The 26375-nt window shown below is 38.1% G+C and overlaps 3 protein-coding genes across 4 annotated transcripts in view; 1 reads left to right on the forward strand and 2 right to left on the reverse strand.

Moving 5' to 3' along the window:
- CUTC (cutC copper transporter) lies at positions 1 to 23222 on the reverse strand. Of its 2 annotated transcripts, none has more exons than XM_059900522.1 (9): positions 23064 to 23222; positions 19465 to 19536; positions 16080 to 16139; positions 12858 to 13067; positions 12157 to 12192; positions 9779 to 9912; positions 4777 to 4804; positions 1491 to 1596; positions 1 to 533 (listed from the first exon to the last, which is right to left on the reverse strand). In XM_059900522.1, exons 2-9 carry the CDS (start codon positions 19514 to 19516, stop codon positions 419 to 421), a joined length of 741 nt encoding a protein of 246 aa, XP_059756505.1. In that variant the 5' UTR covers positions 19517 to 19536; positions 23064 to 23222; the 3' UTR covers positions 1 to 418. The 2 variants fall into 2 exon arrangements, with proteins under 2 accessions (XP_059756505.1, XP_059756504.1); XM_059900521.1 differs by having other exon boundaries at positions 23011 to 23222.
- Positions 23143 to 26375, forward strand: part of LOC132350922 (cytochrome c oxidase assembly protein COX15 homolog) — a 15888-nt gene continuing 12655 nt past the window's right edge. The window contains exons 1-2 of the mRNA XM_059900520.1: positions 23143 to 23462; positions 24663 to 24853. Coding sequence (XP_059756503.1) covers positions 23373 to 23462; positions 24663 to 24853 — 281 coding nt within the window. The 5' untranslated portion in view covers positions 23143 to 23372. The remainder of the gene's footprint in view (positions 23463 to 24662; positions 24854 to 26375) is intronic.
- ENTPD7 (ectonucleoside triphosphate diphosphohydrolase 7) overlaps positions 25513 to 26375 on the reverse strand; it is an 89606-nt gene continuing 88743 nt past the window's right edge. Inside the window, exon 16 of the transcript XR_009498049.1 lies at positions 25513 to 25559. The gene's annotated coding sequence lies outside the window, so the exon portion shown is untranslated. The remainder of the gene's footprint in view (positions 25560 to 26375) is intronic.

The following is a 26375-nucleotide window of genomic DNA, read 5'->3' on the forward strand; positions in this document are numbered from 1 at the left end:
TAGAATGGCAATTTTTATTTTACAAATGAAAAGGCAAAATACTGCTACTGAGTTGACCATGAAGTCACATCTGAGTTGAATTTTCATACTTTGCAGTTGAATTTTCCCACCTTGCAGTTGAATTTTCCCAGTTCATCAGTTAATTCCACTGAAAACAGACTAAGCCTCCATTTGTGGAAGAAGTGTAGGCCAGATTTAACCATGATGATGGAGATGGTCGACAAGATTAAGCAAAGGAAATGACTGTAATCTGTTTCAAGTTCTTTTTCTTCTTGGAAACATTCTCCATGGTAATGTAAGACTTAAAACAAAGACTGTGACTGTCCTGGCCAGAGAAGGTTAAAGCTGTGTCATAGAGAATTGTAGACTATTCTTCTACCTTTGTCCAGTGATATCCATATCTCTCAGAGAGGTCTGGCTAAACCAGAATATTCTTTGCAATAGCATTCAAAGTCCTTACTTGGGTCACATCTGTTACCTTTAGAGAATATTCTGATCTAGAAAGAGAGGCTCCCATAGCAACAGAGGAATTTCTGCAATAGAAGTAATAAAGGGACAGATAATTACATAAGTTGTTAAATGAGTCCTCCTACTGGCACTTCATTTTATAGGCAATTTCATGGCTCAAGAACAAAGTTAGGTCAAGGACCCTGAACTACTATATTTCATAATTTTTATTAATTACTTGAAACATCTAGTATCTAAATCTATCAGATAGTGTACTTGACTTTATATCTGGAGTTGTAAATTCTAAGGCTCTTGCTTCTTTTACATTTCATTTTTTCCAACTTAGAAATAATCAACAGTTAACTATTAAATTATAGGAGTCCTCTCAAGTATAATAAAAAAAAACACATAATAGTTTAAATTCCTTAATGGTGATATAATTTCCAAATAACTGAAAATAGGGAATTCCCTGGCAGTCCAGTGGTTAGGACTCCATACTTTCACTGCCAAGGGTGCAGGTTCAATCCCTGGTTGGGGGAACTAAGACCCCCACAAGCTGTGCGGCATGGCCAAAAACAATAAAATTTAAAGAAATTAAAAAATAAAAATAAAATAACTGAAAATAGAGAGCAAAGGTGAGGAAAGACTTAAGTATTAACAGTAGGAAAGATAAAAATGACTACGGCTCTTCCATCCTGATACCATAGTTATTAACTTTGCTAAAGGAAATCACAGGTGAATGGCCACACATACATATCTGATTCATTTGAAGCTTAGCTGCTGAATTAGAATTTATTATTAACTGGTCTAAGTTCAGCAATGCCTTAAGGCTTTGAAGGTTAGCCTGTGTTCAGAAGAGCCTGCTTATTTAAGGCAGGAAAAGAACCACTCTGCAGTTAAAACACTTCAAAAATGACTGTAATACTTACATACTAATCACAACATTCCATTCATTAATCATGCCATCAACTAAGATTTTCCTGTTTGGGGAAGTAAAGATTAATCGCATTCATTTTTGCAGGAGTCAAAGAATATATTTTTACCGAAACTTCATTCCTGAATCTCTAGCCAACCGAGCGGAACAGTGGAATTCTGTAGCACCTGAACCCTCAAGGATCCTTTGTAGATTTCTGTCTGTTATGCCACCCCCTGTTGGAAAGAATAAGTAATATATTAAATAGAATAGATTTTCATATAAGATTTAATGAATAATATGACTGCCAACTCTACCTGGAACCTCCATACTGAAATTTCTCATTGATTTGAGAATTATTCTCTCTTTACTCAGCTAGAATGAATTTAGAAAAAAATGATGAAAAGGCAAGACTACAGACTCTGAAGAACAAAAGATAAGGTCAAAGAAACTTTATGACAGAATTTTACAGGCCCACTGGTTTATATAACAATGCTATACGTTACTGATTTTAAATCTATAAAGATTACTCTAGGGCAAGGAAAATCACTGAGTGCTCTAGCCCTGCTTCCCCTCAATTAAAGCAAAATCAAATTGAAATGAAAGGTAAGATAGACTTGAGGAAGAAGTCACAAAAGCGAAGCCTCAGAAATGTATGTCAAAGAGAAAACCTCCAAGGTTCTTTCTCTGGCCCAGGATTTGATGAACACACAGATTTCACTGGAAATGGGAATAATGCAAGGTGTTATACAGCTTATTTGTTATAATATCAACTTTTTGTTTCATTTTACAGAAGAATTTGATTCTACTTTATTAAAACTGCACAATCAAGTATTTTATGACTCATTTGTTTTAATGAACAATCTCTTAAATGTCTGTATATAAAGAATAATATTCTGAACTGATACCAGATTATAAATATAAAATCAGCTTATTCATCTTTATATCATTCTCTCCTAATATATAGGATGTATTCAATACATATTTTTAAATGACTGTTAAAATATGTACTTTTTATCTCAAGCTATTCAAGCTACTAAAATAACTTGACTTACACACTCTTTCAGACTCATTAACTTTTTTCTTGGTGGTACAGTAATATCACTGAGCCCTAAGAAGCAGAAAGAACACAGACGGAGAAGTCAGATTTAGATTGGAATCCTGGCTTTACCACTGTGGCCCTTCACAGCTATGTGATCTTAGATAAATTACTTAAATCCACTGAGCCTCAATTTTTTTCACCAAAGAGGGATAGTATTGCCTACTTCACAAACTTGTAAGGATTAAAAGACAAATACATTATTTCCTTCTAATAAATAACAAAATATCTGGCCACTGAAATACATGTTGCTCAGTTATCAGAACATAAGTAATACATTTTCCAAACATAGACTAACAGGTGGGACTTGAAAGAACAGCTAGTTCAATATCCTCTCTTTATAAAGATAAGGAAACTGGAGCCTAAATTATATTGTAAGCTTCATTATGAAAGTCCCTAGAGGGGAGCTACTATGTTCTAGTTATCTTTATATTTCCCAATGATGGACACTCATTAGGCATTCAGGTTGACTTACCCAGGAATTTTTACTTGCTGGTAATTACTTACATGAAATTGTTATAATTTGTTTATACATCTATTTGGTGAGCTCCTCAAGTAGAAGGATTACTTCATATACATTTCTGTGTTTTTACACCTACCACAGAACCTGGCATATAATTAGCATTTTCTTGGTAAGGTTTGTTAAATAATCACAAATATTTTTGGATATAACATCTTTTCACCTAAGACTGTAAGCCTCTTGAGGAAGTAGTTTCTTGTGTAACTCTGTATCCCAAGTAGTGCCTTGCACATAGCACATAACTTAATAATTACATACAAAGCAAAGGCAATCTTACGTTAACAACTGTCTTTAAGTCTGGGTATTAGTTGTCAAGTATAAATATATTTAGTCTTAAATGGAAATGCATCAGACTCAATTAAGTTTCTTTAACATTCCCTGATTAATCTTCTAAGGGTCTCAACTTAACAAATAATATATGCTTTCTGTCTGCTCATGTTTCAGGAACTTGCTACAAGTCAAAGCTTTACTAAATTTCTGACACTATCTGTCTGTTTGGCCTCTTTTTAAAAATTGGCCTATATCTCACTATCACCATTTTGACCTCTGGTCAGTCTTGGCATCATTGGTATTAAGACAACCAGACATTGTATGCCTTCTGATGTGATGAAATATGAAGTATTCAGAATTATCCATGAAGTATTCCTACCAAAAATATTTAACCAGAATCTAAACAAGCAGTTTATAGGAAAATACAGAGGCTAGTCTAGGAAATACATGCTAAACAATATCAAAAGGAAACAATCTGATAAATCCAGAAATCAGGACATTTTACGGGGTAAGTAGTTCAAACTTTTTAAATGTCATTTTTTTTTAAAGCAGAAGAAGAAAAGGAAAACTTCTATATTAAAAGATATTAAGAAAGATAAAAACCAAGTGCAATACTTGTTCCTTGACTGGATCCTGGTTTGAACATATCAGCTATAAAAAACATTCTGGGTACCATTAGAGAAAGGAGAGTATTGGCTGAGTATTAAATGGTATTAGGGATTTAGTGTTTATTTTGATAGATGTGATAATGGTATTGCGGCTAGAGTAAAATGCCCTTATTTTTTTAGAGACGTATAAAGAGAAAATGTCATAATGCCTTTAATTTAATTTTAAAATACCTCAGGATAAAAAAAAGATGAAACAAATGTGACAAAATGTTAAATCTAGAAATTGAGTACGTGAGTATTCATAATGCTGTTTTCTTTTTTATACGTTTGAGAAATTTAATAAGAAAAAATTAAGATTGTCTTTATATTCATCTCATTCTGGATCTAGGTCATCTTATCTAATTCTTTAAAAACTGTTGATTTCTAATGAGCCATTATGTACTTCATTGATCTCAGAGTTATCATTAGGAGTATGTGATCCAACTGTTCTGACTACAAGGAAGAATTTCGTGATCAAATATTTTCAGAAACTGCGTATTACATTATCCAGGGATATTACCTATGTTTGCTTATACCTTGTCAACAACTAGGACATTTGGCCCTAATGCAGCATAGCAGCATCAAGCTTGGTGTGCCTCACCAGAAATGAACATCTACATTCACAAAATTGTATACTATGGGAAAGCAAACATGGAGAAACCCGAATCCTTATTTGCTCTTCTCTGAGCGAAACCCTACTAGAGTGGTTCCTCATATAAAGTTTTAAATTGCAGCACAGATCCCCCAGTCTTAAACATTTTAATCCAATTATATATTCTTTCCGAACACCATGTACTAATACTACCCCCCATACTGTCCTGCCTCTTTTGCTCTTCCTCACTATAGTGTTACACTAGTAAACGGATAGATAAATAAATACCTGGCATTACCACAATTCTGCCTTTTGCCTGAAAAAAGAAAAAAATAAACAATTTTAATATCCTTCTCTTACATGGGATAATAAGGCAGCAAAACAGAAACATAACTATATTAAATTTATTAAGTTACTACTAGTATCTAATTTTCAATAGCTCTTTCTATTTCTTTGGGATCGTGGGTAAGTAAAATGTTCAGCATAGTAACTCCTTCTACCCAGAAAGGTTATTTTATTGTATTGCTTTAAAGACTTGTACTGTTACAAACACAAAGAATAGGAGAATAAAATATAAATACTAAATAATCGCACCACCTTAAGAAAACCCATTACTGGGGGCTTCCCTGGTGGCGCAGTGGTTAAGAATCCGCCAGCCAATGAAGGGGACACGGGTTTGAGCCCTGGTCTGGGAGGATCCCACATGCCGTGGAGCAACTAAGGCCATGCACCACAACTACTGAGCCTGTGCTCTAGAGCCCACGAGCCACAACTACCGAGCCCATGTGCCACAACTACTGAAGCCTGCGTGCCTAGAGCCCGTGCTCCACAACAAGAGAAGCCACCACAATGAAAAGCCCCCGCACCACAACGGAGTAGCTCCCGCTCACTGCAACTAGAGAAAGCGTGCGTGCAGCAACGAAGACCCAACACAGCCAAAAATAATAAATAAAATAAATCTTTTAAAAAAGAAAAAAAAAGAAAAGCCACTACTGAAAAATAACACTAATTCTGAGTTCTTGGCATGCGATGGAATGGAAGTAGTTGAATTTAAGTAAGATTTCAGCAGAAAAGAAAGAGTATAGCATAATCGTAAATTACTAGAAAAAAAATCTGTTCAAATCATGTATCCTCAACTAAATTCCCTAGCTTATTATACCAATTAAACAAAACCACAGGTCCATTTTATTGGATATTAAGTAATAAAACTGAACTAGATGAATTGATTTAATTTCTGATAATAGGTATTGAAATTTCCCTATTTTTATTCTAATTTTCATCCCATTTCCTAAATAAATTTTGGTGATATACCCAGTATCACTGAAAGTCAAAAGGAAATCACCTTTTTACAAATGCATACTCAGTGGAAACTCTAGTGGCAGGTAGGTAATAATGACAGAATAAAAATAACATATAATGTTATAACAAGCTCACTAACTTGCAGAATAATACCCTGATCAAATTGCTCTATCATGAAAGTGTTTATCAAATGTCACTTTACTCACTCCTCCATCCATCCAACAAATATTTATTAACGCTTACCGTGTACCAGACACTGTTGTAGGTATGGAGAATACTGTGACTGACGGGGTCCAAAATATGCCACTGTGGCATAAAAATTATTTTGAGCTAAAGGCTGAAATTCCTTATCTGCCTAAAAGCAGAGCCTCCCAAAAGAACTGAAAAAGAACTCAACTGTCATAAATCCCCTCACTGGAAGCAGCTCATCAGCACCACACCCAGACAGACAATATCATAAAACTATCCTATCTCCCATCTATTCTTCTAAAGATACAATAATCTTTCCAAGAAGTCATTTGTTTTCCCATAAGGGCCCTTTCTCCTTCCACTTCTAAGTCCCTAAGTGCTCTCTTCCCCCTCCTTCACCTATTAGAAGATGGTATATAAGCCCCAAATTCTAAGCACCTCTTTCAGTCACATTTCTTTGTGAACTCCCATACATACATACACACATGATTACAATCTTGTTTTCTTGCAAATCTATCTTTTGTCAGTTTAATTTGCAGGACCTCCAATACTGAACCTAGGAGGGTTCACTTTTTTTTTTAAAAAGAGGGTAAAGAAAAAGTTTTTCCTCCCTGACATCATGAGCAAGAGAAAGTTCCTATTCTCATGGGGCTTTCATGTTCAACGAAAACAGACAACAGATAGGTTTATTTATAAAATGTAAATATTTAAACATACAATGAAAAAAAAATAAAGCAAGGAAATGAAATAGAGAGTAAAAGGGAGAGGGGGCTATTTCATAAAATTTAATAATTGTTAGAGAAATAAGTGAAACAAGGCTGTTTAGTATCCTCAAACAGACTACAGCAAAATACCCACAAAACTAAATATTTACTATCTAGAACGCTGAAATGAGTTCAGGAGCAAAAAAATTCATATTTACTATAACTGTTTCTTCCAACTGAAAGCTTTCTAAAACATGGACAAATCTTTAAAGAGATGAATTCTATCACTTTTTTTTTTGGCCTTCCATAAAAGATTATTTAGAACTATATGCTTACCTAAGGCTATCAAAGTGATTTACCAATACAGAGCAGTTACTAAGTGTCAGAACTTGTGCTGAAGTAATCCACAACTATTCTAGGAGGTAGGCACTATTATTATTCTAACTTGTAGGTAAGGAAACTGAAGTTTAGGATGGTTAGGTAAACTGCCCAAGGTCACTGTTAGTAAGTGGCAAAACCAGGATTTAAACATAGACCTTTCTAATCCCAAATCCTATGCTTTAACCAGTATATTATACTACTAAGTAACTGCTTCAAGAAGTAAAGTTAGCATGATCTCACTTCTATGTGGGATCTGAAAAAGTAAAATACAGAGAAGCAGAGAATAGAATGGTGGTTACCAGGGGTGAGGAGGTGAAGGAAATGGGGAGATGTTGGTAAAAGGATACAAAGTTGCTATGTAGGATGAGTACGTCTATAGATCAAATGTACAGCATGATGACTGTAGTCAATAAAACTGTACTGAATACTAAAAATTTGCTAAGAGAGTAGATTTCAGGTACTTTCACCACACACACACGCCACACAAGTTAACTATATGAACAGATGAATATGATCTTGACTGTAACATTTCATTCTGTATATGTATATCAAAACATCATGTTGGGGCTTCCCTGGTGGCGCAGTGGTTGAGAATTTGCCTGCCAATGCAGGGGACACGGGTTCGAGCCCTGGTCTGGGAGGATCCCACATGCCATGGAGCAACTAGGCCCGTGAGCCACAACTACTGAGCCTGCACATCTGGACCTTGTGCTCCGCAACAAGAGAGGCCGCGATAGTGAGAGGCCCGCGCACCGCGATGAAGAGTGGCCCCCGCTTGCTGCAACTGGAGAAAGCCCTTGCACAGAAACGAAGACCCAACACAGCCAAAAATAAATAAATAAATAATAAAAATAAAGGAATTCCTTTAAAAAAAAAATCATGTTGTACACCTGTTATATATACATATAATTTTTACTTAAAAAAAGTAAAGTTAGTGTATAAGCATATTTAACCCAGCTCTTCCTGCCAACCTGCCAGTGATTAAACTACAAATCTCTCTCTCTCTCTCACACACACACACACACACACACACACACAATTATTTTGAAATGCAATATATGACTACAACAATTATTCTCTACTCCATACTGAGTAACCATTTTAAAATGGAAACGTGACTCATCAATCCTTCTATTTTAAAACGCTTCAGGCTTCCCCAGTGCACCAAGGATAAAATACAAACTCTTAAATAGTTTTCAAGGCTCTGGACAGTATTCTTCTCTTCACATTCAACATTATAGTCATTCTTCAATATCTTGATAAATTACGCTCACTTTTGTTTCTAGGCCTTTGCATATACTGTTTTGTCTACATGGAGCATCCCCCCGACTCTCCCTCTCCCTATTCCCTTTTACATTGATGGCTCCTAATCATCCTTCAAATGAGTAAGACATTGCAGTGTGGATTTCTTTTCTTCTGGGAAGCTAACTACTGTTAATCCCAACTGTTAACCTCAAATCTGGGGTTAATTCCTCTCCAATGTGCTCCCACAGCACTTTTTTTTTAATATAGTACTCTATTAAAAGTGCCTGTTGTGCACTAGTTTGTAAGGGCAGTGACTACAGACACGTGCGCATGCGCAGGCACCCCTTGGTCACCACCATAGTGCAAATGCCCTGCACCTTAATATATACTTAATAAATATTTATAAAACCAGTAAGTTCCAGTCTAGAAAAGTTTATCTGATCCTCAGGTGAAATTTCTGAAAATTATTTTCATGGTTATAGAAAAGTAAACATAAGCAGATGTCTACACAAAAACACTAAATAATATTATTAATAATAGCAGTAATAATAATTACAGACACTAACATGTATTAAAATCTAATACATATCAAGCACTCTGCTAAGGCTCTTACCAAGAGCCTTTCTTATCTCTTATATTATCTCTTATCTCTACCAATCCTACCTGATCTCTACCAATCCTCAGAGCAACCCTATATAGGAAATATTAAACTTATCTCAATTTCACACAAGGAAACAGAGGCTTAAACGCTAGTAATCTACTCAACATTATACAGCAAGTGTCAAACCTGTCTCAAATCCAGAATATTCTCATCTCAAAGTCCATACTCACTAACTTAGAATGCCTCTGGACTGGTGTCAGAAAAACACAGACTGTTCTACAAATGATGCGAACTCACAAGAGGAAATCATATAAGAGAAAAATGTATTTCCTCCTATCTTGGTAGCTGGGGAGAAATGAGAGAAGGATACAGTTTTAGTTTTTTTTTGGCCGTGCCATCTGGCATGCAGGATCTTGGTTCCCCCACCAGGGATCGAACCCGTGCCCCCTGCAGTGGAAGCACAGAGTCTTAATCACTGGACCACAAGGGAAGTCCCAGTTTTAGTTTTAGAATTCACCTCAAAATGATAATTTTCTCAAATTTTATGTGGGAACCCCTGAGTATACATAGGTTGACAGTAAGAAGATATGGCTTAAACTATGCAACGCTGATGGCAGAAGAAAGGTAAAATTTGCTGTGGTTATCCAATTAGATCAGTTATTTAGGCATTGTCTATAATTTGATCTTAAGAGCCTTGGCTACTAAAAATGCTCATGTGAAAGAAATAAAAATTATAAAATATGTTATTTCCTGCTTGCTATGGAGTAACCACAAAGTCAGTAATATGTAGTTTCACAACCTCGTTGAACAGCAGAATATCAGAAGTAACCACAACAGAGTCTTAGGAAGAAAGGAAGGAAATTGTGTGTACCTGATCTATGAGTCGCTTTATTAGGGGTAGTCCTTCTAGTGCGGAACTGTCACATCCACTGGTTAATACTCTTTCAAATCCCAAAGTTAAGAGGGTCTCTAGAGCTGCCATTGGATCATGAACCATGTCAAAGGCTGAAATAAATAAAACTGACTTGAATTTTGAACAGCTATCTCTAATACAGTGCTTTCCAAAATGTAGTATACACACAGTGGTATGCTGGACCTAGCTTGTCCTGGCTTGCAAGAGTGTCAGTTGTTAAATATTCAGGAATTTTGCAAGCATGATTGTCAATCCATTGGCAGCTGAAATTAGTCAAGGTGAAAGTACATAAACCACAGAAATCAACAAATGCTACAAGTCAGGGCTCTTTTTTCCTGAGAACCAGTTTACCAGCATACCACAGTCAGCATGCCACCAATGGTATGCAGGATCATTTTAGATGGTATGCATTTGAACAGATGCATTTACTTACATGCAGATTAGAAGTGAAAAGTTTCCATTTTTCATTAGTTATAAAGTTTCTCTTTAAAATAAATTTACTTAAGATTTTAAGAAAATTATTAAATACATTTACACAAGTAGCCCTTGGATATGGTAAAATTGTAAACGTAACAGGCAAGTGACTCAAATTTGGGAAAGTCTGCTCTAAGGGTTCAAACAAACTGGACAAACAGAATGAAAACATTACATTCACCAGTTCTAGAAAAAGCCTTGGTTCACATTCTCATTATTGACTAATATTTTATTCTAATCCATTTATCCCATGTACTCAAGACTCATAGTATAAGGATAGTTGTTTACAACAGACTATATGAGGTTTCAGTTCCATCCTACTTTCTAAGAGACTTCTCTCCTCCTCATTGAGGAAACTGGCACTAGGAACCCCAAAGAAAACTACTTCTGCTTTGGTTCTCAGCACTGCTACATGATACGCAAGTGCTAATCTATGGTGCATTAGGTGGTAGACCCCTTCCTTTCACCCTTTAGTGTATGTAGGCAGCTAAATGTAACACAGAGGGTTTTCCTTTTTTGGTGGCAGTACCTTCTCAGTGATTACACTGTCATAATATTAAATACATGAGTGAAAAAAAAGTGGAATCCAGGACAATATAATAATATAAAAACGGAAATATTTTTGCTAAATTTATTGAAGGAAAAGACAAAAACTTTGAAATGATTTTCTTAGTTTAAGAACAGAAAAATATATTCTATATGGTGGGTTTATTTTGAATTATTTAGCATATCAAATTTTAAACTATATATTTTTCAGATAAACATTTACTAATTTAAATTACCTCATATTTTAAAACTTTTCTTTTTTTTTGGCTAGCTTCAAAGTTCCTGACTTTTAAGCGATCTAACATCTTTTAGTTATTGCTAGTTTATGAGAAGCATTGCTAAACAGCAAGTCAAGAAAGTTTTCTGGTGCTACTCATTTCATAAAGAAACAAGGATTACAAATGCTTTATACCTGATTTCTATAAATGGATGCAAATCCTAGTGTCCACTCTCATCCTAATCTTTGGATGCTTACTCAAAAGGACAAAAAAAATTCAATAATTTCTCATGCATATCATCAAATAAAAAAAAAAATTGAAGACTTCTTTCTTTTCATGTGCAATGGCAGTGCCTCTGAAGGCAAAATTCACACTTGTTCCTCCATTTTACCAATGCTAGGCAAAAATGTATGGAAACTGTAACTGCCTGATTTAGAGGTAAGAAGTATTTTCATATAAAATTATCAGATACTTTTTAGAAATCATTCTGATGCAGACAAGCTATCAATAATGTACAATAATTTTGTGCACTATAGTGAACATCTGTTCATTGATTATCCAGCACCTATTTCTTCTCTCCTCTTCCTAGTAGTACCCAATTCTTCATCAGATACCCACCCCCTCTCTGCCCATGAATCTTACATTCATCTGGGAAAGCTGACCTCACTCCTAGCTCCAGAAAGACCTTATCTGGCTTAAGCCAAGCAGCACATTTCCTTTCATTGGCCATAGTGATTTATCCTTTTTGAGACTGCACATGACCTGAGGCAAACTAATAAAAATGAATCTCAGGATTCTTGCTTGGAAAGCTGTGACAAGCACACGCACTTGTAGGCAATGCTTACTCTCTCCCTCTATTATATGCCACAACCACCACCTTCTGCTTTTAACAACTTTTCATAACTAAGGCTTCACATTTTCTAGAAACTGTGCATCTCTAAATTTACAACTGTTAGTCCCACGATCAGTATAAAAAAAACCAATTGGTAACACTGTAACGAAACTATACAATTGTGTTCCAGAAAAAAGGTTGTGGCATTTGGTGAAATGAGAAAACTGACACCGTTCAACAGAACTTCTAAAATGGAAATGACTCACCTCGGTGGAAAGTGACTGGCAGAGGACGGCAAATAGCTATATAAAGAAAATCACATTACAACATGAATGAAGAGATCATCACTGATTACTATTTACAGAATTCTCCATGTTAGAATGAACTTTTTAATACTTTCTTCTCTTAAGTGAAGACACTGAACTAAAATAATAAAAATATGGCAACCTTCCAAATCCAAAAGTCCTATGTTTCCATTAATCTCTGATTTTCATTTAAAAAAAAAATAGTCATCCACTCCTTAGAGGCACCAAATAAAAACTATATGATCTGGCAACTATAAGGGTAGCATTACATCTATTACTTACCCTTCTGAAAATCTTCAAGAAATACTCTGGCCTAGTAATATAGGTAGTTTGCTTCTGTCCTCTCTACATCTCCCCATCCTCACCAAATGTAACAGCTTTTCAACTTTTTGGTGCTGTGATTAAAGGAATCAAGGTAAATTTCCCTTAAACCCTATAGGAACAGTAGCAGAACCCAATCTATAGTAACTGAGAGAGTCAGGAGGGCTATGTCACACATAGTCTCTACCCAAAACACCTAAATAGCTAGTGTTTAAAATAGGTTAGTATAAGTGCCTGCAGGTGTGAATGAAAAGTCAGTTTTGTGACTGCGTTTTTCTATATTGGGAGTATTCAATGCAATCATCGTTAGAGGCTTTTTAGTCTCAGATACAAATTCTTACCCACAAGGGACATGCACAGTTCTTTGTCAATGTGTCCATCTTCAGTCAGTGCCCCAAATACCAAACCATCAGCACCATAAAGCTTGGCAAGACGAATGTCAGCCTTCATCACCTCAACTTCACGGTCTGAATATAAAAAATCACCTCCACGTGGTCGAATCATCACAAAAACTGGTATCTGGACATATTGCTTCACTACTTGAAGGACACCTATAAGAACAGAGCAGACTAATTAAAATTCAAATGTGAGCTAAAAGCTCAAGGAAGTCAATAAAATATTACTGTACTGGTCTTTTACATTTTCTCTGGTGTATCACTTCTACAAGAAATGGAAGAGTTGATGGAATAAACCATAGAAAGATGGATCTAAAGGAAAAAGGAGACACTGAGAAGAAAAATGTACATATAGTAGAAGTTACATAATAAGAAAATCAAGCGTAAATAAAAAAGCCATTTAGAAAATAGAAGGAAGTTACCGCATTTTAAAAGCACTTGTCAGTTGACTCAACTAAATTCTTTTACTGGAATGTGACATTTGAAAGTGTAATAACTACCAGGCTCTATGTTCTGCCAGTGTATTCCCTAAGATCTGGTTTCTCCTTCATAATGATTACAGCTCTATTTAAAACCTACTATAGAGATGGTTACATAGTTCTAAAGTTTATGATTCCTTAATGGACAAAGATATTTAGCACAGCCTTTTTTTTTAATAAGAGATATGCAAAAGGGAGCAAAGTTGTACTTATTTGTGGTTTTATGAGGAGATCTATGAATAAAAGTACCCAAATTTGACACAATTCGTGGCTAGTTCAGAAACACTCAATGGTATAAGATCTGTGGCAAGCACCATTAGTGTTTACCCAATGTGAATTTACGTCTTTTTCCTTGCTACAAGAACCCCAATTCTGCATGGGATAGCAATGTGCCCATCACCAAGTAATGAATCATACATGACTGCTGTTGCAAAAAACAGACTGCACTCAAATTGTTAACAGGTATGTTCTAGGTATTTCACAGAGTGGCCAGGGAACGCCCTCCTTTATTTTAGAGAGAAGAGTCCAAAAGGCCATTGCATATATAAACCTTTTATACTAAATAACGCTATCATCCATCTCAGAGTAAAATATAGGAGTCAAAATTTCATATAGGGACTTGGGCTTTAGAACGAGACAGAGTAACAGGAACTGGATTTACCCTTCCACCCATAAAACCAAAAAACAGACAAAACATATGAAACAATGGTTTGCAACAAAGGATAATGTTGCCTGAGAGATGGGAAACAAATGAGGTGAGCTCTCTGAATGACCCAGATTACTACCTTGAGAGTTTTCCAGGCCACAGCATAGGGAGGGGGAACCCAGGCGGAGGCCAGAGAATTCTCTGAGTTGAAGAGACAAAGCTGAGAGTCCAGGAAGACCAAGTGGCTAGAGTTCACAGCAGAGAACAGCAGGGAGGAGAGAAAGAGAACCCTGGAGATCTGCACAGAACCACACCCCGCCTTCCCGCTAATATTCAGCTGAGTACCAATTGGCGTATGCACGCAAGGAAACTACACAAAGCCAGAGAAAGACCCACTGAAAAGAATTAGAAGAAATACTGCCTGTCATTCACAGCAGGCCAGGAATAATGCCTGTTCCCACAAGCCACACAGGAAAATTTCAAGATTCATGGGGCACTGGGTAGAGTACACAGAAGGTCTTGCCTCAGTAGTGGGGAATAACACTATTCCAGACCCACTTAACAAATTTTTAAAACCCAATCCAAAGTGAACAAACTGTTTCCAATACCTAACTGCTCAAGGATATTTATAGGAATACAAAAATATCCAGTACCCAGCAAAGTAAAATTCATAATGTCTTGCATACAATGAAAAATTATCAGGCAGGAAAACAAGATGCATCATTAGGCGAAAATCAACCAAACAAAACCACCTAGAACTGATACAGATGTTAGAATTAGCAGCCAAGTCATTAAAATAGCTATTGTAACTTTATTCTATATGTTCAAAAAAGCTAAAAAGTGACATGAGAGATATAACAACAATCTCAAGTATCTAGGGATGAAAACTACAGTGTGTGAGATGAAAAATACACTAGGTGGGATTAACAGCAATTAGACATTGCAGAGAAAAGATCAGTAAACTTGAAAACAAAGGAATAGGATCTATAGAAAATGAAACAGAGAAAAAGGTTTTTTTAAGAGTAGTTCATCAGTGAGCTGTGGAACAACTTTAAGCAGCCTTAAGTAAGTTAGCTGAAGTCTTTGAAGGAGGGAGTGAAGGACATTAAATGCAGAAAAATTTCCAAATGTGATGAAAAGTATAAATGCACATGTCCAAGAAACATGAAAAAAACTACACTCAGGTACATCATAATCAAATTGTTCAAAACCAAGAATAAAGAACAAAATCTTAAAAGTAACCAAGAGAAAGACAAATTACACAGAAAAGAACAAAGGTTTGGATGACAGCAGATTTCCTGTCAGAAACAATACAAGCAAGAAGACAGTGGAGAAGCATCTTTAAAGTCCTGGCAGAATAAAACTGTCAACCTAGAATTCTACACCCAGCAAAAATATCTTTCAAAAAATGGGGAAAGGTGTTTTCAGATATACAAAAGCTGAAAGAATTCATCACCAGCACATTGTACTACAAAAAATGTTAGAAGAATTACTTCAGGCAGAAGGAAAATGAAACCAGATGGAAATATAGATCTACACAAAGGAAGAGCATCAGAAATGGTTAATTACACATGGGTAAATATGATGTCTTCTTATTATTTCAGTCTCTTTAAAAGATAACTGGCTCTTTAAACAAAAATAATAACAATGTAGTGTGGAGTTTTTAACATATGTAAAAGAAAAATGTATGACAACAGCACAAAGACTAAGAGGGGTGAAATGAAGACAAAAGTCAGTATACCAAGGATGCCAGAATGGAAAGATAAAAAAAACCACGGTCCTTGACATTACTGCGGAGCATATAAACCAATATTAACAGTAACTTAATCTCAACTTTATGATATATAAGGGAAAAAAAAATCTATCTGATCACATCTGTGCTAGACAAGTTTATTTGCAACCATAAACATTTCTAACTGATACAATATCCATGGCATAGTTAACATGTTAGTAACTTCAGTAAAAGATCCCAATGAAACAGATTATCAATTGTCTCCAGGCTCCATAAACTCCTATGAGAAAATCCGAAAAATGGACACTTACCCATGCTGGGTGTGGTTCCTCCTTCCACTAAGCCAGAACATAATTCAATGCGATCAGCACCTGTAATAAGAAAAGCATTGCTAAGCACAATAATTTTTTTAATTAAAAAATTAAGAAAAATTTTGAAAAGCATTGCTCAAAAGTTATTGTCCAAAATAAACTCTTATTAAACAGCAAGCTTAACATTTTTTTCTAAATATAGAACAGAGTCTTAGAAACTGAGAGAAATCAAATTATAAAACTAGAGTAAAACTCTATTTTTAAACCCAACTATATTCTGCAACCCACATTATGTTACTGCTAGTCAAATTTAAGAGTTAATTCAAGTTAAGCTAGGTCTCTTAAAATTTTGTATTATAGGGTTGCTTCTCTATGTACAAGGAAGTGATTTAGAATAAAGAAGTTTCTGGATTGACCACAGTGGAACACTGACTCTTCATTGATTAAAAAAATAGCAATCTCGGGACTTCCCTTGTGGCGCAGTGGTTGGGAATCCTCCTGCCAGTGCAGGGGACTGAGCCCTGGTCCGGGAAGATCCCACGTGCCACGGAGCAACTAAGCCTGTGCACCACAATTACTGAGCCTGTGCTCTAGAGCTCACGAGCCACAACTACCAAGCCCACGTGCCACAATACCGAAGGCCGCGTGCCTAGAGCCCGTGCTCCGCAACAAGAGAAGCCACCACAATGAGAAGCCTGCGCACCGCAACGAAGAGTAGCCCCTGCTCACTGCAACTAGGGAAAAGCCCATGTGCAGCCATGAAGACCCAATGCAGCCAAAAATAAATAAATAAATAAATAAATTTTTTAAAATAAATAAAATAAAAATAAAAGATGAAAATCACAGTTTCTTTAACAAACTATAAGGAAAGAAAAGAAAGAATTAAAGAAAGAAAAAAGGGAAACATAGATTGAAACAGACATATCAAAAAAATGATATGTTTATATCTTGATTCAAAGAACTGTAAAACAAAACTGTGTGAGCCAATTGGGGAAAGCTGAAAACTAACTGGGTATTTTTGATGATATTAATAAATATTATTTTTAAAAGATGTTACTGATATTTTGGTTATTATTATTATTATTTTTAAAGGTTATTATTAGTTTTTAAACCTTTTAGAGATACTGAAATATTTGCGGATGAAATGACATAATGTCTGGGATTTACTTCAAAGTAATTTGGGGATGGGAGAGGGAAGGTAGGAATATAGATCAGAGGTCAGCAAATGATGATCTGCAGGCCAAAGGCTCACAAGCTTCTTTTTGTTATGGCATTCAAGTTTAACATGTTTTCGTGTATTTTTTAAATTTTATTTATTTATTTATGGTCGTGTTGGGTCTTCGTTGTTGCACACGGGCTTTCTCTAGTTGTGTCGAGCAGGGATTACACTTCATTGCAGTGCATGGGCTTCTCATTGTGGTGGCTTCTCTTTTTGTGGAGCACGGGCTCTAGGCGCGTGGGCTTCATGAAGTAGTTGTGGCATGTGGCCTCAGTAGTCATGGCTTGTGGGCTCTAGAGCGCAGGCTCAGTAGTTGTGGCGCATGGGCTCAGTTGCTCGCTGGCATGTGGCATCTTCCTGGACCAGGGCTCAAACCCATGTCCCCTGCATTGGCAGGTGGATTCTTAACCACTGTGCCACCAGGGAAGTCCTGTTTTCGTGTATTTTTAAAAAACATACATTTCATACAACTGACCCATATCATACAATTCACCCTTTTACAGTGTACAATTCAATGGTTTTTAGTATGCTCACAGAATTTTGCAACCATTGTCACCAATTTTAGAACGTTTTCATCACCCCAAAAAGAAACCTCACACCCTTCAGCAGTCACTTTCCCCTCTCCCCATGCTCCTCAGTCCTCGGCAACCACCAATCTACTTTCAGCCTATAAAAAAATTGCCTATTCTGGATATTTCATATAAGTCGAATCATACAATATGTGGTATTTTTTTTACTGCTTTCTTCCACTTAGAATAATATTTCAAGATTCATCTACGTTGTAGCTTGATCAGTACTTCATCCTTTTTTTATTGCCAAATTGAGAATGGTTTTTACATTTTCAAAGGATTTTTTAAAAAAACAAAGAAGAATATATGACAGAGACCAAATGTGGCCAGCAAAGTCAGAAATATATTCTGTCTTGCTCTTAACAAAAACGTTTGCTCACCCCCAATATAAATGAAAGATTGGCCATGTACTGAAAATGATTAAAGCTGATGGGTACATGGTGATTCATTATACTATTCTCTCTACTTTCGTATATGTCTGAAATTTTCCATAATAAAGTTTAAAAAATTTTCTGATCCTGAGATGATGGGAATTCCTGTGCTTCCTGTTAAAGCAAGTTCAGGGTGCAAAAGAAACCATGAGGTAAAATATATGATGTTCAAAAAAAAAAAAAGATAATGATAAAAGTCCTCACAATGAAAAAAGCATCAAATCTCTAAAATCAATGGCCTGAAAAAGATTAAATCTTTGCTAAGTTCAATTTTAAAAAAGTTGGTTAGGGCTTCCCTGGTGGCACAGTGGTTAAAGATCTGCCTGCAAGTGCAGGTTAGATCCCTGGTCTGGGAAGATCCCACATGCCGCGGAGCAACTAAGTCCATGCGCCACAACTACTGAAGCCCACGCACCTAGAGCCCGTGCTCCATAACGAGAAGCCACCGCAATAAGAAGCCCGCGGACCACAACGAAGAGTAGCCCCTGCTCTCTGCAACTGGAGAAAGCCCGCATGCAGCAACGAAGACCCAATGCAGCCAAAAATTAAAATTAAAAAAAAAAAAGTTGGGTTAGTAAGCACTATTATGGACACCTGACTCAAAATATAACCTACTGGGGAAGTAAGACTAGACGATCAGTAGGTTTTCTAGTTGGTTGGTTGTTTTCAAAAGGATTACTGGGGGCTTCCCTGGTGGCACAGTGGTTGGGAATCCACCTGCCAATGCAGGGGACACGGGTTCGAGCCTTTGTCCAGGAAGATCCCACATGCCGCGGAGCAACTAAGCCCGTGCGCCACAACTGCTGAGCCTGCACTCTAGAGCCCGCGAGCCACAACTACTGACCCTGTGTGCCACAACTACTGAAGCCCGCGTGCCTAGAGCTTGTGCTCCGCAACAAGAGAAGCCACCCCAATGAGAAGCCCGCGCACCACAATGAAGAGTAGCCCCCGCTTGCCGCAACTAGAGAAAGGCCGTGCACAGCAACAAAGACTCAGGGCAGCCAAAAAAATAAATAAATAAATAAATTTTTAAAATCTCCAATTAAAAAAAAAAAGGATTACTGGGATCCTTAGAGATCACAAAGGTTCCTAAGGTCAGTTCCCAGGATTCATTTTCAGACTTTTAAAAGGACTGTCAATTGCCATCATTTTCTAATTTCTCTTACCTCCTCTTTCTGCATTTACAGCTGACTCCACTGAATCAACACACACTTCCATAAGAAACCCATTTGCTGCTCCTAAAATATACAGAGAACAATGAAATTTCATGATGATACTATCCATCCAGACCAAGCAACCACAAATATTTTACATTTTGCTGCCAAAATCCAAATGTCTAATAATAGGTAAGTATGTAAGTACACTAGGGCTCGTGAATGCAATAAAATACCACATTGTTAAATTGATGTCTCTGGACTGCAAAATAAAAACACAGACATATGTATAAGAAATATTGAGAAATGCCCATCGACAGACTAATGGATAAAGATGTGGTACGTATATACAAGGGAATATTATTCAGCCATAAAAAGGAACGAAATTGGGTCATTTGTAGAGATGTGGATGGACCTAGAGACTGTCATACAGAGTGAAGTAAGTCAGAAAGAGAAAAACAAATATCATATATTAATGCATATATGTGGAACCTAGAAAAATGTACAGATGAACTGGTTTGCAAGGCAGAAATAGAGACACAGATGTAGAGAACGTATGGACACCAAGGGGGGAAGTGGCGGGGGGGTGGGGTGGTGCTGTGATGAATTGGGCGATTGGGATTGACACGTATACACTAATATGTATAAAACAGATAACTAATAAAAACCTGCTGTATAAAAAAATAAATTAAATTTAAAAACAAAGAAATTATACTGAGAAAAATATACACTGAATGTCAAGTTAATCTTCCTAAAACACAGACCTCATCATCACATTCCAGGTCAAGATTCTTTCGATGCTTCTCAACACCTGCAGAATATGTTTAAACTTCTTCATAAGGTATGTATGTTTAAGAGCAGGGATGGATCTCAAATCCTGACCAGACAACTGATTTGTGTGATTCTAGACAAATTACTTAGTCTAAGTTTTCTATAAAACAGAGTAGGTTTTAGTACCTACCTCAGAGTAGTGAGGATAAAATGAGATAATTCATTTAAAGTGTACAGTACCCACTAAGTGTACAAAAAGTACTAGTTGTCATTAATTAACTATACATTATTTCCTCTATATGCCTCAAGTTCCCCCTGATCCCCATCCCTGCTCTTGGTTATGCCATCTCCTCAATCCACAGTGCTTCCAGCTCTATCTTTGAATGCTAAAATCTTCCAAGGTTCATGTCAAATCACATTTCCATGACATTTCCTCTCTCTCAAAGTAGGAAATTGTATCTCCCTTTTTTGAACTCATATAACTCTTCATAAACTATATGTTCCTCTTTAAAACACTAACTCTATCTCTTTAAAACATTATTTTCTCATATTATTTTTTTTGTAGATAGGTGTCTGATCACTCTTACTTGACCTAAACTTCCTAAGTAAAGTCTTTATGTGAGAAATCTTTATTATTACCCACAGTAAGAACACTGTCTACCACAGTACACAATAGACACACGAAGATTTACTAAAGGCTGAATATTTATAAATTCATAAAAATTCATGTATTTACACTAAAGAGTGTGATGAAAAGAGTTTTGAATTTTTTCTGTAAGTTAAGCACATACTTTTTAAAAAAATTAAAACTACTGAATGCATACTTAATGCCTAAAAGAATGTTCACCACATACTGATAATTGTTACTACTAGGTGGTGAGATTTAAAATTACTTTTACTTTCTTCTTTTTACTTTTCTATATTGCTTGATTTTTTTCTACCCGATGTTGCTTTTATAGTTTTTTTTAAATCAATTTTCAATTTGAAAAACAAAAATCTATCATCCACTAACATCAAACTGTAACTGCCTCATTTATTTAAGAGAAGACTATCAGAAAGAGCTAAGTGACACTCTGTGCTCTTAACCAACAGCACTGCATTAACTCCATGGGTTTCCTAATCGCCACCCACACCGGCTGTCAGATCAATCTAACTGAACAGTGCTGCAGGGGTACCATTTGCCTCACACAAGAAAACACCTTGGTGGGAATTCCCTGGTGGTCCAGTGGTTAGGACTCGGCGTTTTCACTGCCAGGGCCCGGGTTCAATACCTGGTAGGGGAACTAAGATCCCGAAATCTCGTGGCTCAACCTTGGCCAGGAGAGGGGGGGATGCACACTTACAGAACAAACTTACAGTTACCAGGGGAGAAGGGTGGGGGGGAGGGACAGACTGGAAGTTTGGGATTGACATGTACACACTGCTATATTTAAAATCGATAACCAACAAGGACCTACTGTATAGCACAGGGAACTCTGCTCAATACTCTGTAATAACATAAATGGGAAAAGAATTTGAAAAAGAATAGGTACATGAAAATGTATAGCTGAATCACTTTGCTGTACACCTGAAACTAACACAACATTGTTAATCTACTCTACTCCAATATAAAATAAAAATTAAAAAAAAAAAAAGAGTAAGGCAATTGTCCTAAAAAAGGAAGTTGTTTGTAGGGATCAAAGAAGAGGACATTTGTTTGGAGCAGCAGTTCTCAAAGTGGGGTAGTCCAGTTAACTCTGGACTAGGGCACTCTAACACACTTTCAGAGTCCGTACAGTGAAAATTATTTTCATAGTAATACTGAGACTTTGCCTTTTTCACTCTCATTCTCTCACAAGCGGAATGGAGTTTTGGGGAGGCTACTTGACCTGTCAGATTGAATGCAGAAGCAGGTATGAGAATTCCATTTAGCCAGATGTTAAAGAGATCTGCAAAAATACAAAACATTGGCACTATTCTCACTATTTTTTGTTTGCTCAGGAAAATGGTGATTTTTTTCATAAAAAATGTTGTGTTAACATGTAATGGGTTTATTATGGTTTATTCTAGTTAATAAATATTTTTTAAATTCCTGCTTTAATTTCTAACGTGGACAATATCGATAGATTTAACCTATATAAATAAAAGGTCTTTGAGGGTCTGAATAATTTTAAGAGGGCCAAGGGGTCTTGAGATTAAAAAGTTTGAGAACTGCTAGTTTGGAGGAACCAAGAGGTTACGGAGGACGGACCTGCCAAATTCCCTAACACCTGCCATGCCAGCGCACCCTGCCCCGTTAGGAAGAACTCCGGGCTGGGGGCAGCTAAGCTCTGCCACTTGGGAGGGGTGTGGCTTTAGGGACAATCCTCGACCCCGCCGCAGAAGCTACAGGTTATTAAGCGGTCCCCACAGGTTTGGCACTGAGCTCAGCGCTCGACACTGAACCATCACAGCGGTGCCGTGAGGGGGATACTGGTATCCTCAGTGGAGAAGGGAAAAGCGAGGCGGAGAGAAGTTAACCAACTTGAATACGATCGCACGACGAGATGTGGTGGCGCCGGGATTCGAACCCACATATCTGGCTCCAGAGCCGGGCCACTCTCGCCACCAGCCCCCGGGTTTCCACACGTTTAAAGCCGGAATGACAGAGTATACCGCACGGGGGCGGGGGAGGGGGGTGCTGTGAGGAGCAGGGGAAAGTACTTCCAGGGAAATCGCGATTAATCCACTGGCCAGAACCCGCGCCGGGCCCGGCCCTCAACCGGGAGCGAAGTCGGCCGACCGCCCCCTCCCCGCCCCCTTCCGCACCCGCCTTCCCGGACGGTATCCGCGCTCGCTTCCGCCCGGACGAGGCTCCCTGCCTCTTCATGCTCCACGCGTTCCTCCCACGTGCGTCTTCGGTTTCCACTCAAGAGTCCGGGTTCCAGCGCGCGCAAGGAGACAGGAGCGTCCTCACGGCTGCGCGCACCCCAGCGCGTCCCCGATTTCCACGCCCCAGCAGCCCCCGCGAAAGCCCAGGAGCTAGCGCAGGCGCAGTCACTGCTCGCCCCGGCTTTTGAAAAGGCGGGGCTCGTTCTGCGTGACCCGGTAGTGCTTCTCCAGTCTGTGGCGAAGAAAGGAGACCAGGGAGTGCAGGAGTGTGGAGGTGGCAGTTGTGCACTGTTCATAGTATGCAGCGATTACTCTTTCCGCCCTTGAAGGCAGTGATGCGGAGCCCGTGTCTCCGGCTCTTGATTCCTGGGGCGGCGCCTAGAACACAGGTACCGCACAGCAGCGGACTGAGTCGCGGAAGCTGGCATGGGGTGAAAGGGCCAGGACAGAGATAATAGATTCTCACACGTCACGTTTCCGTAGCTCCGTGGAGTTCACGACACATTTACTTATGTCTAGGGCCCCTGAGTTCGGATCCGGACTTACCACTTAGTAGCTGTGGGCTATTAGCCAAGTTGGGTAACCTTTCTGTGCCTCAATTTATTCATCTGCAAAATGGGGATAATAGCACCTACTTCATAAGGGTTGTTGTATTAAATAATTTAATATACATAGAGGCTTAGCACATAGTAAAAGCTCAGTGATTTTTACCCATATATTTGATTTTTGCTCAAAGCTCCCGGGTAGTCAGGTTAGGGACTATAACCCCATTCTACAGAGAAAAGTAAATTGAGGGTTAACTTGTCTAAAGTTACTTAGTTAATTAGAAGCAGGATAGGGAAAACATGGGTGTTTGGACTCTTAGGGATGGAGTCAGGAGAGGGCGTCTATTCGCTGAACTAATAATTATTGCGTGATTAATATGTGTTAGGAACTGGGAAGCAAAAGATAAAATACCAAAACTTTCCTGCCTTAGAGGAAGTCACAGTTCATTCATTTGTAACTGATTTGTCAAATCTTCATTAAGGTCTTGTTATGTAAGGGAACTGTGTTTGAAATGAAGTTTGCAAGAGGGAAAGAGCCAGACTGACTAGACATTGCTGTCCCACAGCTCATAGCTTAGTGGGAGATGGAGACAAACCTCTGTGTACTGAATGGTACATTACAGTGTGTGATGGAGAGGTATAGTGTGCTGGGAGAGTGACCTGTTGCAGATGTGGGGGAGTCTGGGAATACTTCCTAGAGGAGGTCACATCTAAGCTGAGATCTGCAATAGATATTATCTGCCCCGGTCAGAGAAAAATCATATTTAAAGACCCATAGGAGAAAGAAAATAATCTATATTTAGGTGTAGAGCTAAGTCTGGGAGAAATATGCAGAGACCAGAAGGTTCAGGTGGTGTGGGGATGGATTGGAGGCAGTTGGGGGTGGATGTAGTCCAGATAAGAGATGATGATTTACCAGGGCAGTGGCAGTGGAAATGGGGCCATTCAGGGTACTCCACACCAGACAGAGATTGAGTGTGAGTAGCAGTGGAGTGAAGCCTTTCCCTCTTTCTCCCGTTGTAATTTGTCTGTCTTGATCCTTAGTGTGGTTGCAGCTGTGGGATCAGGCGCCCCTTGAGGCCAGGGCAATACAGCACCATCTCTGAAGTAGCTTTGCAACCTGGAAGGGGTACAGTGTCCCATCCTTCAAAGGCTGCTGAGCGGGTGGTGGGCCGATGGCTCCTGGTCTGCAGCGGAACAGTGGCTGGAGCAGTTATTCTTGGTGGAGTAACTAGGTGAGTAGCTTGTTCATAGTGAATCAGCTATTTGAGTCATCATTAAAGTGCAGGATGACGGAGGGGGAAGGGACCTTAGAAATCATTTAATCTAGCTCCCTCATTTTACGTATGCAGAAACTGAGGCCTACAGAGAGAACAGGTCTGATGGCTTGCCCAGCCCTAGAACAGTTTAGGGTTTTACTAGTAGAAGCCATTCATAAAGACTGGTTCACGTCTTACCTGTTAGCTGTGCATTGTTTGTGTATATTTCCCCCTACAATCAGAGTTCAAATTTGTCACAAAAATTTTTGTACAGTTTGTTTGAATTAAGTGCAGATAAGTTCCATACCTCTCAGCTGGTTCCTATGCATGCCTCTTAGGTCTCTTTAAATCTATAAAGAGATTTTATAGATTTGGATTCTACTCCCTCCACCTCTCCCACCCCCTTTGCAGTTTTTTTGTTATTGAAGAAACCCAAGTCATTCGTCTTTTAAACTCCTTTTGGAGTTTCTCACAGTCTAGATTTTGCTGATTGCATACTTACGTTGTTTAACATGTTCCATTGTCCCCTGTATTTCCTGTAAACCACTTGTTGCTTGATCAGATTCAGGTTGGGGGGCAGGGGGCAAAATACTTCGTAGGTGATTAGAACATTCATAAATATCTGGTGTCTATTAGAGATGTCAACAGCCATTGATGATCATTGCCTAAATCCATTATTTCACTAGAGATGCAAAATTGTAATAGGTATTTTATTAGCTCAACTATAAAGAGAAACTTTCTCTCATCAGCAATTCGGTTATCCTAAGGTACAATGTGTTAGGAAAGGCAAGATAAACACTTGATTCCTTTCCTTTTATTTACCAATTTTCAAAATAAGAAATTGGTTCCCAAGCACTCTCCAAAGGTGACCAATAAAGTGAGTTTTTAAGTATTAGGAGCTCCTAGTTTTAAATATATTTGATATGTTTCAATCCATTGTACTGAGATTTGCCCAAATTGTCCCATCTTTAGTCAGTTGGAACCTCTTCAGACTGGCTCCAGAGTCTTTTTGACAGGACCCTAGTAACCTTTGATTCCTTGCTTTCCGGATAAGATGTTCCAGGCTTGTCTTGTACATTTCCTGCCTCAGACCAGAAATCAGCTTTTTTACTTTTGGAGCCCTGACCCCTTTTGGTGAAAATACTTTATAGTGTTAATAAAGTATGTGCTCCTCAAATTCTCTCTACATTCCCTGTGCCCTTATTTCAAAATACCTATGTGTTATATAGGCTGTTATGGGAAACTGCAACAAATTTGAGTTGTATTGTCTTTAAATTCACTCAATAACCTAAACCGATTTATATCTGTAGCAGTCTCTTCTCCCTGTGTAAATGATATTGGTTGGGGCTTCCCTGGTGGTGCAGTGATTAAGAATCTGCCTGCCAATGCAGGGGGCACGGGTTTGAGCCCTGGTCCGGGAAGATCCCACATGCCGCGGAGCAACTAAGCCCGTGCGCCACAACTACTGAGCCTGCACTCTAGAGCCCACAAGCCACGA

This window comes from Balaenoptera ricei, chromosome 16, assembly GCF_028023285.1.
Source record: "Balaenoptera ricei isolate mBalRic1 chromosome 16, mBalRic1.hap2, whole genome shotgun sequence".
NCBI classification, from domain to species: domain Eukaryota; kingdom Metazoa; phylum Chordata; class Mammalia; order Artiodactyla; family Balaenopteridae; genus Balaenoptera; species Balaenoptera ricei.